The sequence below is a fragment of the Misgurnus anguillicaudatus genome, chromosome 9 (genome assembly GCF_027580225.2).
Source record: "Misgurnus anguillicaudatus chromosome 9, ASM2758022v2, whole genome shotgun sequence".
Taxonomy (NCBI): domain Eukaryota; kingdom Metazoa; phylum Chordata; class Actinopteri; order Cypriniformes; family Cobitidae; genus Misgurnus; species Misgurnus anguillicaudatus.
In genome coordinates, this window is record NC_073345.2 from 23,907,165 (window position 1) to 23,922,570 (window position 15,406).

Here is a 15,406-nt window from a genome sequence, read left to right on the forward strand (position 1 = left end):
ATTTTACCACACAATCCACATTTTTGTCACTTATTTAACTCTGTGAATAAAAACTAAAATTAACCTAAAAAAAAATCCATCTAAGTAGCTGGTTTAAGCTGGTCCTCCCAGCCTGGCAAAGTTGGTGAGTCAGCTGGTCTCCCAGCCTGACCAGCTAAGTCCAGCTAGACCAGCTTAAAAAGTGACCAAACAAAGCTAGGCCAGCTTGCTACACCAGCAAAAACAGCTAAAACCAAGCTGGGAGACCAGCTAAAACCAGCTCACCAGCTTATGCTGGATTTTTCAGTAGGGAATGCACTTTTATCAGAGCAAAAAAATACACAATAAGAGACTGTGCGTAATATACAAGTGGTGCAGTAGGTGGCAGTGATTTACTCTGTTGAGTTGGTACAGGGGCGTGGTTTAAATGTCAGGATTACCCTGGATGAGGTTTATTTCAGCAGATTCTGAATCAGATGGGTGTTGCCCTGCCCAGACATAACGACACAGTATCATTAAAGTATCCGACTTTGCTGTATTCTTACACCAACTACAGATTAACTCCAGACACTCAATAAAGGTAAGTTTGCTCTTTTTTTTACCGTTAACCTCCTTTGTCAGTATGAGGATATTTCCTGCTACAAACACCGCTTAGATGTACTGTTAGTTTCCACGCAAGCATCTGTGCACGGATGGCGCAGTGTTTCCACTGAAGTTTTATGCGCGTTTGGACAGGCTACTTCGGGACATAGTTTAAAGCGTTTCTGCATTTGTATGCCATACACTGCACTGCCTCGCAAAAAATGTGCAAACTGCTTCATTTTTGGGGTTTAAAACTATGCTCTTTAAACAAATCCATATATGGAGATTGTTAAACTCAAGGATGTGTCTGTATTACGCGGTAAATGGGGATATTTGGAAGTGCGCAGTCTGCAGTTACCACATGCGTTCAAAAGAGCACTATTGATGTTTGCATTGATTTACTTTGTGTTTCATCAAGAAGAGAGAACAAGATCTCAGGAGCCTGTGGGGAGGTTTTGCTTTCTATCACCAGTCTTGTTTTTAAATGTCACTCCTAAGTTAATATAACTAAACCAAACTTTTTCTGTAAAGCAATAAAACTATTACAGAAATCTTTCGGATTTACTTAAAATGTAAATTTTATTGGTTTTATTAGAAACTGTGAATGCACATGGGGTTACTTTAAAATAGGAAACTGTTTATTTTAATGCTATTGATAAATTATGAGCATTTAAGCAGTAAAGGGACATACAGCGTTATTATAACATACATTGATCTTATGGCATTGTCTTGTGTTGAATACTTTCACATTTCATTACTCATCAGCACCCTGTGCACATTCATCATCTGTTACCATGGCAACTTACCCAAATATTGACTTTGTGGTAAAGATGCTATATATGAAGAGGAAGTGCTGCTCATGACGTTTCGCTCCAGGAAACCTAAAGGTGTTAGTGAAGGTGTTAAACCAACTGCAGTAACCTTTCATAAGCTAACACTTTTTTGTAACACTTTATGTAATTTGATTTTTTAAAGTTTAAAGTTTGTCCTTTTTGCTGTACTGGCGTGTGCACTCATACTGGCATGTTCGAGTGTGACACTTTTCCTAACAAATCCATTAGCAACAGTCTCACACCCTTCAGACTTTGACCTTGTACTGTTCTTTTGCATATGTAATTGCATTTCTGCCTTCTAGTATTTTCCTATGTGGCTGGGCCGTGCAGATAGGGTATATACTCACTGGTTAGTCTGTCTTAGTTTTTTCCTTAGGTAAACACAGCAGTCAGGAGGTTGGTGTGGGCTGAAAGCTCAGAATAATGTAATGTAAATCAATTACAGTTTCCATACTGACATGTTATGTAAAACTTATTTAAGGATTTCTCCAAGTAATATTGTAAAATGATTTTTTGTTAATTTCTCCAAACTGAGAATAACATTATTTTAAAGGGGCCATGGCATGAAAATCAGACTTTTTCCATGTATAAGTGCTATAATTGGGTTTCCAGTGCTTCTATCAACCTAGAAAATGTGAAAAAGATCAACCCAGTAACTTAGTTTTGGTAAACCATTCTCTGCAAGCATGTAAAAAAATAGGTCATTGAAATTTGGCTCTCCTTATGATGTCATAAGGAGCTCTTATTATAATTATACCGCCCCTTAATCTGTACTATCCAATCACTGCCATTTAGTGCAGAGGGAAAGAGAAAGAGAGAGAAAATTCACAGCACAATTGAGTTTCAATTGCAACAAACCACCGTCACTACGCCACAATTTTGCTCTGACCTACAAAGTGTCAATTTTAACATGTTATAATAAATTATCTATATTGTATTTTGAGCTAAAACTTCACGTGTATTCTGGAGACAACAAAGATTTATTTTACATCTTAAGAAAGTCTTGTGACATGGCCCCTTTAAAATCAAAAGTTGAAAATATATTTAAGGGACTGGAAGTTGTGCATCACGTAAGACAAAAGGTGCGAGAGACTGTGTTGTATCGTGGAATAAGTCATGGCTAAAGGGCGTGGTCGCATCGTGCCAACAACCCCTTCATCTGTGAATTATTCACAATACAGCACAGCTTCTAATACCTTTATTGCTTTATAAAACGTTTACAACACATTACAAACATCAAAGCAAAAATATCTATCAATGCAACTTTTATAAAAGTAAAAATAGTAAAAATAAATAAAAAAGCTCCCAGACCGACCATGAACAGCAAAAGAATGCTGTGCAGCAGCCATACGTGTAGCTGTGTTTTGTTTTTTTTGTAAATAATACTGGTTGCTGGTGACTAATCAGAACCAAGTACTGGAACTAACCATTTTATAAAGTGATTCAGCTGTTCTTTATAAACATGATGTAAAGAAGTCACACAGAAGTGTGCTTTCAGTTTACAGCTGCTTGCAAATGTACCTCATTCAATCAGAATTTCTAATTGAAGTTATTTTAAAATGCTCATTTAACAAATTTAGGGCTTTCCTGTTTCAAGGACAATAGGAATCAGTTCAGACTATAGTAAATATACAACGTTAAAGGATTTGGGCCTATTCAGAATGACTGAGTGTATACAGGCACTTCCCAGAACACTCCCCCCTCCCTTTTTGACCCACAAGCAAATGTCACATGACTAAGACTATTTTTAATCTGTGGGCTAGCATAGTGACGGCCACTGCATCATACAAGATATCCTCAGTTCAGATACTGTATACACCCCTTGTTTACAAAATATTTAGTGCAAGCCACACGAGTGACCAGGAAAAGTAAATTTTAGGGTTAGTTAGTGAGTCATTTGTATGAACCTTACTGACTGAACCTTGCAATGCATTTTTGTTTAGAAGGCATTTCAGATGAACATTTCTGCCCTTGAATGCATGACCAAACAATGCAGACCATGAAGTGATCACACTGTCTAGATTTTGGTCTACAACATCTCAAGTAAAGCAGTTTAAAGTAGCATATCCTTTCATGTTATATCAAGCACTTGTTTCTTAGCAATGCCTACTACACATCTTCTGGCTCAAAATAAACTCCTTATTGTAAAGCACATCATGTTCCCCAGTGGCTCTTAGATTTAAAAAGAAAGTGTCAATGAATTCATCGTAACAGCTGCTGGGCTTTAAAATTTATTGAAATAAAAAACTTTGTGGTTGACTTCAGTGTTCACACTACTGTAATGGCTAAACACGTCACAGTAGTCTGTGTATTACGATTGTGGATGATATTTTTTATTTATAAATGTATGTGGTCTGTAATGAAAATGGTACAATATCTCATACTAGCATGAAGCTGGTGCTTGTTATATGATTATGCAGTCTTACATCAAATACATTTGGGAGTAGTTTTTGTTGAACTTGGTAGATAAGTAAGTAAATTACTTGGTAGACTAAGGACATGGAGCACCATATTTGGAATTGCATGTCTTCCTCATCCTGTCATAAAAATGCCATGTTTTTTATAGATTGCTTAGCATTGGAACCAATGTTTTTGTTTTTAGTCGCTTTGAATAAAAGCATCTGTTGAACGAATTAACATAAATGTTTATGGTTTCTGTGGTTTTAAAAATGTAACAAAGCCTAAATCATAACTTTGCAGTCTGTTCTCTGAGCTGAAGAGCGCCGCCCTAAAGAGGAACATCAACATCAAAATAGTTTGAGTTTATGTCTGTGCATTGTGTAAACAAGCAACTATTTTTACTGAATACAGTTTCATCCTTAAAGATGGTTTGCATTTTTCCCTCCATTTAGGAATGTCTGCTATTGTGTTTGTTGAAAGGCCCCCAAAGATAGCGTCTCAATTCTGACTGAGCTGAATGACTCATGCCCAAGTCATCCCAAATTTCACCATGTCCCCAGACCACAGTGGGCGTTAAACACAGCTGACAAGGGCATTTTCTTACAGGCCATAATCGCATTGACTGCTAGCCATTGTATACAGGCACTGACACATGCAGGACTGCACATGGGAGCGTGTGGTATGAATAATCTGTAATGCACGGTTGGCCCTGTCACTCTAACAGTATTAGTCACTGCTCTTCCTTCCTTTTTCCTACATCCAGCCCAATTCTCCATCAACACAGAGGGAAACTCCCAGCCACTGGATTTTTATAGCATCCAGTTTATTGGATTTAGTCTGCAGTGTGGGATTGAGATCTTTGGGAGCGTATCCCAGAAAGCATTCCGATGAGATGGCAGATAACGCGAGAAATTAGATTATAAATAACTGTAACTATAGCAACAATAGCAAATGAATTCAATTGTAATAAAACTCAATTTATGCTTTGAAATGTGTACTTATGTTAATTATCACACCGTTAGTTTAGCAATATGTTGTTACTTTGGGTTTTCTGGTTACTATGGGAGTGGATAGTGACCGAGGCGGTATTCATGCTCCAAAAGGACCCAAAAGTGTTTAATAATAACTCCACTCGACTCGTTTCATATATTTTGCGTATATATTTGAGTTTTCCTGAAGACATTTACTCCTCTAATTCTTGTTGTGGATATCACTGTAAACATCCTAAAACCACCTAAACAGTTCAGACACAGAGATGTTCAATGAAGGAGAGACACAGGTCAAGACTTTTAGCAAATAATAGATTATATTTTAGTTTGTTTTTCACCAAACCTTTTGTATGTCTTCAGGACACTTAAAATATATGCATGAGTTGATATAATTATTTATTTAAGACTTTTGGGTAATTTTTTAAACTAGAAGTGGTGGACACCATCCACTCCCATAGTAACCAGAAAACCCATACCAACACTTTTTAAACCATCTGCATTTGGGTTCTGAAGAAGAACAAAGAAAGACATTGGAATCAAACAACAACAAAGTTTTCCCTTTTGGGTGAACTGTCCCTTTTACACAAAACTCTCAAGTTGCTGACCAAATGTTTTTCAGATGGTCTCTTTATGATAGATAGGTTGCTGCCTGAAGACAGCTACCTATGATAGTAGCTGAATAGGTTTTGAAATAAAGCTCATTCAACAGGGACAAATTCATCAAACCAAATGTATAAAGCGCTCTGAATATTCCTATTGGTCAGTAACCAGAAAGTCTCTTTTTCTGCAGACAGCATGGTGTATCACCCTGAGTTTGAGCGAGCAGGCAAGCAGCCTGGGCTTCAAGTGTGGAGAATCGAGAAGTTTGATTTGGTAGCGGTTCCTGAGAATCTCTATGGAGGATTTTACACAGGGGATGCCTATCTGGTCCTCAATACTATCAAACAACGCTCTGGCAACTTGCAGTACGACCTTCACTTCTGGCTGGGTAAGAAAACAGTGCTTATTGAAATAGGATTTGGAGAATATGCACAATGTATTCCTCTAACAAGCAAAATAATTGACCTGTATTCAAGGCAAATTCATTGGGGGGACATAGAGATGCCCGCCAATTATGTGGTTCCTCTGCCTTGTCAAATTCATAAGCTACTTTGCTTAAACTCAGTCTTTTCTCTATTGACAGGCGATTACTGCACGCAGGATGAGAGTGGGGCGGCTGCCATTTTTACAGTCCAGATGGACGATTATCTGGGTGGAAAGCCCATCCAGTACCGTGAAGTCCAGGGCCATGAGTCCAAAGCTTTCTTGGGCTACTTCAAGAAGGGGCTCCAGTACATGGTAGTTGACAGTACACAGTACATTACAGTTCATTCTTTTTTGTCTTGTTTTCAGTACGAATATCTAAAACATTTCTTGATGAGAAAATAAGATTTCAGTACAAATATCGAAATATTTTCTTGATAAGAAAATAAGTCTAGTTTATAACCTCAAAGCCTGAGTAACATCACCTTGTATGGCCAGAACAACAAACTGAAGCTCCCTATCAGTAGCCTGTATGAGGAGTTCAAGGTGGGCGGTGCCAGGGAGGTGCTGCAGTACAGAGAGTCACAGGACCTGAAGGTCTCCCAGGCTGGGATTCGAGGTGAGAACAGGGCGGAGGTGGAGGGCAGCAGAGGCGGTGAATGTGGCTGAGTTGCGGCTACGGCACAGGGCACTGGTTGGAGTAGTGACTCATGGACGAGCTGGCCTTGGTAGCAGCACGACATCTCGTTACAACAAGGCACAGGGGAAGGATAGAAGAACACTAGTGCAGTGAGAGGTGCGGGCAGCAGTAGAGGAGGAGAGGGCCAGCAGGATAGTTGGAATGCGGCAGCAGGGAGCTTGGACAAGATTGGAGCATGGAGCGGATCGAGAGTCTCATGGGTAGAGCTGTGGAAAGCAGACTTCCATCGCATACGGTTCCTGGTCCCGGCTGTCTCTGATGTACTACCGAGCCCATCTAACTTGTTCAGCTGGCGATTTGTGGAGTCATCAGCCTGCAGCCTTTGCCTTAAGAGGGGGACCCTGGAGCACATACTCAGCTGCTGTTCGAAGGCCCTAGGCGAGGGGCGCTACCGTTGGCGCCATGACCAAGTCCTGAAGGCCATAGCAAAAACCATCAGCTGTGGAATTGGCCACTGCAAGCGCCTCCGCCCAGTAAAGAACACCATTGCTTTCATCCGGGCTGGGGAGAAGCCACCATCAGCTGCCAGGGCTGCCTCATCTGGCCTGCTAGAGACAGCACGAGACTGGGAGTTGAGGGTTGACCTGGAGAAGCAACTGAAATTCCCAAAAACTGTTGCCACCACAAAGCTGCGGCCTGACACCTTGCTAATCTCAGAGACCACAAAGCAGATTGTTCTACTAGAACTCACCGTATCCTGAGAGGACCGTATCGAAGAGGCCAATGAGAGGAAGAGAACAAAATATGCTGAGCAGTGGAGGTGTGCCGGAGCAATGGATGGCAAGCGCGGTGTGAGCCCATTGAGGTTGTATGCAGAGGGTTTGCTGGCCAGTCTCTCTGCAGGGTTTATAACATCCTGGGCAACGTAGGGGCCAGTAAGCGAAGGGCCATCAAGGAGTTCACAGACTCAGAAGTTGCCTCAAGGTGGCTGTGGATAAGGAGAGGAGAACCATGGGTGGGGTAGAGCTACCTGCTGGGGCCTGATCAACCCCAGCTGGGTCTCCTGGGTGAGAGTGTATGATTCTTGAAAGACCCGAAACACTCCGTGATCCCAGGTATCATCACTGATGATGTGTTCAGGTTGGGGGCAAAAAATTTTAATTTGCTGAGCTAGTGGAGGAGTGCCGGAGCAATGGATGGCAAGCGCGGTGTGAGCCCATTGAGGTTGTATGCAGAGGGTTTGCTGGCCAGTCTCTCTGCATGGTTTACAACATCCTGGGCATCGTAGGGGCCAGTAAGCGAAGGGCCATCAAGGAGTTCACAAACTCAGCAGAAGTTGCCTCAAGGTGGCTGTGGATAAGGAGAGGAGAACCATGGGTGGGGTAGAGCTACCTGCTGGGGCCTGATCAACCCCAGCTGGGTCACCTTGGTGAGAGTGTATGATTCTTGAAAGACCCGAAACACTCCGTGACCCCAGGTAACATCACTGATGATGTGTTCAGGTTTGGGGCAAGAGAACAAAATATGCTGAGCTAGTGGAGGAGTGCCAGAGCAATGGATGGCAAGCGTGGTGTGAGCCCATTTAGGTGGGATGCAGAGGGTTTGCTGGCCAGTCTCTCTGCAGGGTTTATAACATCCTGTGCAACGTAGGGGCCAGTAAGCGAAGGGCCATCAAGGAGTTCACAGAGTCAGAAGTTGCCTCAAGGTGGCGGGGGATAAGGAGAGGAGAACCATGGGTGGGGTCGAGCTACCTGCTGGGGCCTGATCAACCCCAGCTAAGTCCCTGGGTGAGAGTGTATGATGCTTGAAAGACCCGAAACACTCCGTGACCCCAGGTAACATCACTGATGATGTGTTCAGGTTGAGGCCAATTTTATTTATTTGTGCTTAAAACAAACAAACAAACAAATCTCCCAATGGGGTAAGAAAATTTTTCTTAAAAAGTAAAAAAATCATGATTTTTTTCGTACCCCATTGGCAGAATTTTTTGCTTGTTTTAGTCTAAAAACTAAACATAATTCTTAGGTCATTTTGCTCACTAAGAAAATGCATCTATTATTTGTATTGAAAACAAGACAAAAATTCATTCAGTCATTTTTTACACTGTTGACAAATTAAGACGTATGATGAACGTTTCTAAAATGTAGCCTTTAAAGACAGTTTTGTTTCATTTTTCAGAAAGGTGGAGTTGCCTCTGGGTTCAAGCATGTGGTCACCAATGAAGTTTTGATGCAGCGTGTGCTGCAAGTCAAAGGTCGACGTGTCGTCAGGGCAACAGAAGTTCCAGTCAGCTGGGACAGCTTTAATCAGGGAGACTGCTTCATTTTGGATATGGGCAATGTGAGTATCAATGTGAGAAGAGAATAAGATGATCAAAATAATCAGATAAGCTTGTTTATTGTGTATTTGTGTTACAGGACATCTATCAGTGGTGTGGCTCAAAGAGCAACCGGTTCGAGAAACTTAAAGCTACTCAGCTCGCGAAGGGCATTCGTGACAACGAACGCAGTGGACGCGCCCGAGTGTATGTTTGCGATGAAGGAATGGAACGAGAGAAGATGTTGGAGGTCAGCAACTTATGCGTTATAGTTTGTTGATCACACGAGTTTCAGTCTTTGACATGACCTTACACAATCAATATCAAAGTTATCAAGGTTGTATCACTATCCATTATGTGACGGCAGGTTCTTGGAGAAAAGCCAGACCTGCCTGAAGGAGCATCTGATGACATCCAGGCCGATGCCTCCAACAGGAAGATGGCCAAACTCTATAAGGTAGCTTTATACGACTACTGTACGTCAGTACAGTATACTGGTTCATCTAAAATGTTTGGTTACCAGTTTAAATACTTGTTTCTCATCCATAAGGTGTCTGACGGCAGTGGAGACATGACGATTGCCCTGGTGGCCGCTGAGAATCCTTTCTCCCAGAGTGCACTGGAATCAAGTGACTGCTTCATCTTGGATCATGGCTCAGATGGCAGGATCTTTGTCTGGAAAGGTAGGTGGTTATTGCCTACTTCAACATCAAAGAAAACATCTTCCACTACATCATTCTAATGTCCCTCTCACAGGCAAAGATGCCAATATGGAGGAACGAAAGGCCGCCATGAAGGCAGCGGATGAGTTCATAAAGAAAATGGGTTACCCCAAGCACACCCAGGTGCAGATTCTTCCTGAGATGGGCGAGACTCCTCTGTTCAAGCAGTTCTTTAAAAACTGGCGTGACTTGGATCAGACTGAGGGCTTGGGTGTGGCTTATGTATCAAACAGCATCGCTAAGATTGAAAAGGTGCCGTTTGATGCCTCCACCCTGCACGACTCTCCGGCCATGGCCGCTCAGCACGGCATGATCGACAATGGTGCTGGAGAGAAAAAGGTCAGTAACTGAGCGTCAATCTCTTACTTGTGTATACCCAAATACGTTATTGTATAAGCATTTCTCTTTTAATGTCACCCTGTACTTCACAGATCTGGCGTATCGAAGGTGCAGACAAGGTCGAAGTAGACCCCTCCACTTACGGCCAGTTTTATGGAGGAGACAGTTACATAATCCTATACAGTTATCAGAGCAGAGGCAGACAGGGCCACATCATCTACATCTGGTATGCTTTCATCTCTCTCTTACGCCCCCTGCTGTCAACCTTTTACTGTATCAATTTATCTGACATATACGCATAAGTGCATGCTGGGAAATATTCAATTAGATCGTCCTGCTCTTTAAGCATTGATGGATGCTGTCTGTCACAGGCAGGGTAAAGACTCAACGCAAGATGAGATCGGGGCATCTGCCATCTTAGCCGCCCAGCTGGACGATGAGCTTGGAGGCGGACCCGTGCAGGTATAATGACGGCTGATATCATTTTGTTTATAACATGTGGTACAGGACAATCATAACATTTGAACTTATTTCTATCAAGCTTACTTTTGCCATTCGATTCCCTGCTGTAACCTCATCATGGCTGTGCTTTATAAAAATCCACCCTTATAGCCAATCCTCTCAGCCGGTGTTGGCAACACTCATTGATTTTTCCATCTGCTAAACCAACTTCCACTTTTATGTCTTTCCTTCCTGTCCTGTATTTATTTCCAACATCCTCCTGTAGATGGCTGGCAGTTCTCTCACCACACAGGTATCCAGATCACCGGATAGAAATGTCCCTGTACAGAGTCATAGCACTGCTGTAGTCACAAACACATTTACACAGGGAAATTTCATTAGACGGGCTGTGTTTCATTTAAAATGTGAGGAGAGCTGCATATATTATACGTTGTATTGTACTTTCGGATAAAACGGCATCACCCTCATGTTGTTCCAAACCTAAAGTATTTGACATCTGTATGACTCTTAAATCTTCTGTAAGACATCAAACCCACAGTGGAAAGCTTGGGAGCTATTTTGGATTCTTCCCTTAAAAGGAAAACACCACAGTTTTTCAATATTTTACTATGTTCTTCTTACCTCAACTTAGATGAATTAATACATCACTATCTTTTTTTTAATGTGTGCACTTCATCTTTGTACGGCGCGTCGTGAATGTGTTAGCATTGAGCCTGGCCCCGTTCATTCCTTGGGATCCAAACGGGTGAATTTGGAAGCCACCAAACACTTCCATGTTTTCCATATTTAAAGACTGTTACATGAGTAGTATGGTGGCACAAAATAAAACACAATTTCTTCAGCTTAGCGCTTTGGTAGCTCTGATACGTCAGCTGTGAGACAGTTGGTTGCTGTGATACTTGTCCCGCCCCTCCTCCACTGTGATTGGACTGCCGCGTGAGAACTGAAATTGATGAGCGGTGCTTTTCATTCAAAGTTGAATATTTTCAACTCTCGGCACTCAGCGCTGAGCGCGGAAAAAACGCCGTTCTAAAAAAATGTAACACATTGTTTTCTATGAGTGTACGCACGCATTGAAGAAAGATAGGTATGTGTTAATTTGTCTAAGTTGAGGACAGAATATAGTAAAATATTGCAAAACGGTGGTGTTTTCCTTTAAGCTTTATCGACAGTAGTCAAGACAAGGTTTTATCTGAAACTTCTATCTAAAGTCTTCGCTATCATTTAACTGTGATTCCCAAATATGAACACATTACTCCTATTTAAATGTTTCTTAACTGGTTGCCGGTACGTCATAGAGTTGACTTCAAAGTATTATTATGCGTCTTTAAATCCATAAAAGGTATTGCGCACTCTTCAATTTGAACATGCAGTAGATGTTTACGGTGCACAAACAGTTAAACACAGACCCAGCCTCGGACATGGTTAAATAGCCTCCCAGTATCTATAAGATTCATGTCAATATATAATTAAAATTTAAGCTAAAGCTTTAACTTTTTGATCAGGCACTTAAATAATTTGATGGTTTGACTATGTTGTTATGATTTCTTCTTATTTTATGCATCCAAGACTTTTATTCTGTAAAGCACAGTGGTCAGCTCTTGTTGTGTTTATTTGTGATACAATGAATGAATAAATAAGACACAATAAGGAGAACGTTAAAGACTGACAGGCTTAGTCACAATTCAGTTTCATTGCATCTTTTAATATAAAAGAAAATAGTGACTGTCTGTCAGTTTTAACATGCTATGCTATTTAGTTTGCAGAATAAAAGTCATAGGGGTTTGAAACAACATGAAGGGTTAATAAATGACTGATGTTTCTTTAGGGCTTCAGTCATCACTTATATCATTGTTGTTGGCTTAATTCTACATAATATTGTGTACAAAGATTTATTAGTTTTTTAAGGCTCTGCACATGGACATTTTCTATCGTTACACATGTCTCCACTTGTGCACTTTAGTGTCTCAGTGTGTTACTATATTATTAGTTGTCTGTGCCCAACTAACTAACTAACCATTTTCCGTATTGACAGATTAGTATTTGGAGTAAGCATGTAAATATTAACAGAAAATCTTCAGGCATCTTTTATAGTTTTTCTCTCGATTTTTTCAGTGTCTTTGTCAGTCTGTTTTGATGCACGCTCTTGTGTACAATAAACAGTAACTAGGAACCTATTACAAAAAAATACTTCAGCATGTTCTAGTACTTCATAATTCATAAGAATGTATCTGGTCTAGTATTTGTCTACTTACCAAAGCATGATATAAACTATTTACAATGGTTATAAAGTATCTAATACTAAAGTGAGGTTCCAGGAAAAAAAATAACAAACATTAGATTACATTCCAGTGAATACAGCCATATAATTCATCAGACAGCAACATAGACCGCCGTCATCATTCCAGCCACAAAGGATGATGGGAATGTTGGCATTAGTCCCCATTTCCAAAGTCAGCTCAGCATTGCCACCTTGTGGTTCTACTTGAAAACCTTAAACTTGATGCTTAATGTAAAAACTAAGTCAGTCTATGGCACAAGTGATGACCATCACAGTAAAATAATTATTTATGATTTATCATATGATTATTAAATTAATTATTTATAAAGGTCCTTTATATAGAACATTGAAATGCATTATTATTCCATTTTGTGAGTATGAGAGCATGACACACAACCTTTGTTTAAATTTATGCATTTTGGCAGAAGCTGTTATCCAAAGCATGCACTTCATCTATCCGTTTTTTAATCAGTATGTGTGTTCCCTGCGGATCAAACCTCTGTTCTTTGCATTGCTAATGCAATGCACTACCAAATAAGCTACAGGAGTGGTTCTCAAACGTGTACCCCCCAAAGAAAATGCATGACATAAAACACAACATATTAAATGATATAATGTAGTGTTGTTGGTTAGTAGCTTTATTTTATTATTAGGTTTAATTGCACAGATTTTATGATGAATTTTTTAAAAATGTTATAAAACTGGGGCACTGCTGACAGCGTCTTGCCCGCCCCCAGTTTGAGAACCACCAATCAACAGGAAACAAAGGAACAGTGTTGGCATCTGCCTAATTTGGCAAGCATCTACCAAATAACAAATGAATTCCCACAAAATACCTCAAAGCTTCATGTGACCTCATTCTACGCCGTGTATTTTTAGGTGCGGGTGGTCCAGGGTAAGGAACCAGCTCACCTGATGAGTCTGTTCGGAGGCAAACCCATGGTGGTTCACGTAGGTGGGACGTCCAGGGATGGAGGTCAGACGGCACCAGCCGAGACGCGGCTGTTCCAAGTGCGCTCAAACTCTGCAGGGTGCACACGAGCAGTTGAGGTCAGTATCGAACATAATGTGCATTTTGCTTTATGAGTTACCTGCTGGTCTGGCCCTAACCTGAGCTGTCACCTTGAGATTGATGCAGTGTCAACCAATCTCAACTCCAATGATGCTTTTGTCCTGGTGACCCCGTCTGCCTCTTTCACGTGGGTAGGCCATGGTGCCAGTGATACAGAGAAACACGGGGCACAGCAGCTATGTGACATCCTTGGAGTTTCATCCTCGATTCTGAATGAAGGAAGAGAAAATAGTAAGGACTATACCGGATTAATTATATTTGTTCTTTATTATGATTTTTTTTTTTTCAAATCAATGTGACTATCACAGTTAGCTTATAGACACTTACATGCATCATATTCCTGCAGACAGCTTCTGGAATGCTCTGGGAGGAAAGGCAGATTACCGCACATCCACCAGGCTAAAGGACAAGATGGATGCACACCCACCAAGACTGTTCGCCTGCTCCAACAAAACTGGCCGCTTTATTGTGAGTAAAAACCCTGAGTTTAAGTTTTATTAATTAGGTTTTACATATTTAAACTTTGGATAATCAGTGTGATAACAAGCTAATGTGAATGAATGGCTGTCCATGCAGATCGAGGAGGTGCCTGGAGAGATGACCCAGGAAGACTTGGCTACAGATGATGTCATGATCCTTGACACCTGGGATCAAGTAAATTGACTTCCTTACATAGTACATGTAATGAAACATCAATGATCAGCAGTTTAATGGGTCATGATGTGTTACAGGTGTTTGTTTGGATTGGCAATGAGGCTCATGAGGAGGAGAAGACTGAAGCAATGTCTTCAGGTAAGACTTAATGCACAATACAAAGCCTATTTAATGAATAATGTACAACAAAATAAACCAAGACACATGTAAGTGTCAGCCTGAAGGGCTAGCTTATCACATGACTACTCAACAAATACACAGGGTTCCCACGGGTCCTTGAAAGGGAACTGTAACAATGTATCTTAAAAGGTAACACGATGTAACCTTGCTCTCACTTGAAATGTGTCCCCACATTTAGTCCTTGAATTTGAGGGTATTGGACCTGGAAAGTCCTTGAAAGGTCCTTGAATTTGAAGTTAACTAAGGTGTGGGAACCCTGAATACTTTGAGAAAGCCATTGTTGTGCACAATAATTCTCAATTATACAATATCTGTATTTAATGACTCCAAACCATGCAGTTTATGATCCATATAATTCAGTCCTGTGCCCAATAAAACAGAACAAGTGCATATTGCTGTCCCCTTTCATGAATCAGCTCTGTTTTGTCTCTTCAGCTGCCCGATACATTGAGAGCGACCCAGCCAACCGTGACTCACGCACACCCATCGTGAAGATCAAGCAGGGCTTTGAGCCGCCCACTTTCACAGGCTGGTTCCTGGGCTGGGACGACGACTACTGGACCACTGATCCTCTGGAGCGAGCCCTGGCTGAGCTTGAGATCTGAACCTTCACCTACTCAAAGCCCTCAGCCCTACTGCCTTGCAAGATGATCATAGATCTGATGGTCATAAGTGGGTTTAGTCAAAACCCATGCTGCCCCTAGAGCAATATAAAAGGTCAACTTTTAATTAAAGCACCTTACTACACCTAACTTTATTTACAATTCATATTTTGCTTCTGTATTTAAGTGTTTGTTATACCTGCAGTCAGCCATGTTAACGGTTTCCCGGACGGGGCTTATTCTATTCCCAGGCTAAAATGCATGTTTGAGCTGCCTTAATGTAAAAACAACTTGCACTGACGCATCTTAATGCATATCAGGGCCATTGTTT

General features: G+C 41.1%; 1 protein-coding gene across 2 annotated transcripts; it reads left to right on the top strand.

The window, feature by feature from the left end:
* The first annotated feature begins 399 nt into the window (after window positions 1-399).
* Window positions 400-15,225, top strand: gsna (gelsolin a). Of its 2 annotated transcripts, XM_055179626.2 has the most exons (17): window positions 400-559; window positions 5,574-5,771; window positions 5,967-6,121; window positions 8,625-8,786; window positions 8,864-9,013; window positions 9,131-9,220; window positions 9,314-9,446; window positions 9,520-9,824; window positions 9,917-10,050; window positions 10,196-10,286; window positions 10,552-10,578; window positions 13,447-13,617; window positions 13,696-13,870; window positions 13,986-14,107; window positions 14,216-14,293; window positions 14,371-14,431; window positions 14,909-15,225. In XM_055179626.2, the coding sequence occupies exons 2-17, from the start codon at window positions 5,579-5,581 to the stop codon at window positions 15,076-15,078; spliced, it is 2,217 nt and encodes a 738-aa protein (XP_055035601.2). In that variant the 5' UTR covers window positions 400-559; window positions 5,574-5,578; the 3' UTR covers window positions 15,079-15,225. The 2 variants fall into 2 exon arrangements, with proteins under 2 accessions (XP_055035601.2, XP_055035602.2); XM_055179627.2 differs by lacking the exon at window positions 10,552-10,578.
* The last annotated feature ends 181 nt before the right edge of the window (window positions 15,226-15,406 follow it).

Excerpts from the sequence above, each read along its gene's own strand:
- gsna (XM_055179626.2), top strand. The coding sequence starts at position 5,579 with ATGGTGTATCACCCTGAGTTTGAGCGAGCAGGCAAGCAGCCTGGGCTT. Across the intron at positions 6,122-8,624 it reads AGAAGGGGCTCCAGTACATG|AAAGGTGGAGTTGCCTCTGG; the intron begins GTAGTTGACAGT and ends TTCATTTTTCAG. Across the intron at positions 13,871-13,985 it reads GAATGAAGGAAGAGAAAATA|ACAGCTTCTGGAATGCTCTG; the intron begins GTAAGGACTATA and ends ATATTCCTGCAG.